At 63.1% G+C, this 1,458-nt stretch overlaps 1 protein-coding gene across 1 annotated transcript in view; it reads left to right on the top strand.

The window, feature by feature from the left end:
• The window catches only part of LOC104546210 (E3 ubiquitin-protein ligase HECTD3-like), an 8,269-nt gene that overhangs the window by 4,731 nt on the left and 2,080 nt on the right, over positions 1-1,458 (top strand). Inside the window, exons 10-14 of the mRNA XM_010191544.1 lie at positions 11-157; positions 231-280; positions 390-454; positions 988-1,091; positions 1,294-1,441. Coding sequence (XP_010189846.1) covers positions 11-157; positions 231-280; positions 390-454; positions 988-1,091; positions 1,294-1,441 — 514 coding nt within the window. The remainder of the gene's footprint in view (positions 1-10; positions 158-230; positions 281-389; positions 455-987; positions 1,092-1,293; positions 1,442-1,458) is intronic.

A 1,458-nucleotide genomic window follows, 5' to 3' on the forward strand; every position in this document is an offset into this window, starting at 1 on the left:
CAAGCAGAGCACAGCCCTCATCCCCCACTGCCTCCAGTCCTCGGAGAGCACCCCCCCCACCATCACCCCAAAACTGTACATCAACCGCCTCCTGGCCCGGGAGCACCGTGCCAAGCCCACGCTGGACCCCAGCTGCAGGAACGCCGTCTTCACCCAGGTACGGCCGCGCCAGGCCCCGGGGCAGCATCACTTGCCCCTCCTGTGTCTCATCCCCTCTCTGCTCCTCTCAGCTGTACGAAGGCCTCAAATCCTCCAAGAACAACCAGCCCCTGGACTACAGGTAGGTTTTGTGGGGTGTCACCTCCCCAGAGCGGGGTTTTGGGGGGATGCTGGGTGCTGTTGGTTCTCTTGGAGGACGGGATGTGCATGGAGCTGTGTCTTCCCCGCAGGTGGCCCCTGAGCTACAGCCAGTGGTGGGAGTGCGAGTTCATCACCGAGGGCATCATCGACAATGGTGAGAGCGCTCCCCTCCTGCCCCAGGGCTCTCCATGGGGTTTGCTGACGTTGGGGTGCAGATCTGGGGGGTTGCCTGCTGTGGTGGGGTGCACGTGGTGTCCCGGCTGCTCTGCAGGAGGGGGTCTCAGTGATGGCCAATGGCAGGACAAGGGGCAATGGTCCCAAGCTGGAGCACAGGAGGTTCCAGCTGAAGATGAGGAGAAACTTTGTGAGTGTGAGGGTTCTGGAGCATGGCCCAGGCTGCCCAGAGAGGTTGTGGAGTGTCCTTGTGTGGAGACCCCCAAAGCCCTGGCCGTGTTCCTGTGTGACTGCTCTGGTGATCCTGCTGTGGCAGGGGTTGCACTGGATCAGCTTTGCAGGGACCTTCCAGCTCCTCACATGCTGGGTTTCTGTGATTCTGTGACCCCACTCTGCACGCATGGGGTGATCCCTGCATCTCCCCTACACCCCCAGCGCTGTCCCTGTCCCATGGAGATCCCGTGTCTGGCTCTGGACACGTCAGGCACTGACCACCCTCTGCCCTGGCTGCAGGCGGTGGTTTTCGGGACACCCTGTCGGATGTGTCGGAGGAGCTGTGTCCCAGCTCGGCTGACGTCCCCATGCCCCTGCCCTTCTTCGTGCGCACCTCCAACCAGGTTTGGCACCCCGCTGGCTGCCCGTGCTGGCCCTGGGGGGGGTTATCCAGCAGAGCCTGGGGGATTTTGGGGTGTCAGCCCTCCCCTAATGCTTGTAAAGGGTAGAGAGGCAGGTGCAGGGGTGATGGAGGGGGAGGCTGCAGGAGGGACCGTGCTGGGCTGTCACATCCATGCCTGTGCGTCCTGAGCCTCTGTCCTGCAGGGTAACAGCAGCAGCGACACCAGGGACATGTACGTCCCCAACCCCTCCTGCAAGGACTTCCCCAAATTCGAGTGGATCGGGCAGCTGATGGGAGCAGCCCTGAGGAGCAAGGAGTTTCTGGTGAGCACGGCAGGGCCTCCCGGGCTGGGGAGGGGGCTTGGCAGG

This window comes from Mesitornis unicolor, unplaced genomic scaffold (assembly GCF_000695765.1).
Source record: "Mesitornis unicolor isolate BGI_N332 unplaced genomic scaffold, ASM69576v1 scaffold30209, whole genome shotgun sequence".
NCBI lineage: Eukaryota > Metazoa > Chordata > Aves > Mesitornithiformes > Mesitornithidae > Mesitornis > Mesitornis unicolor.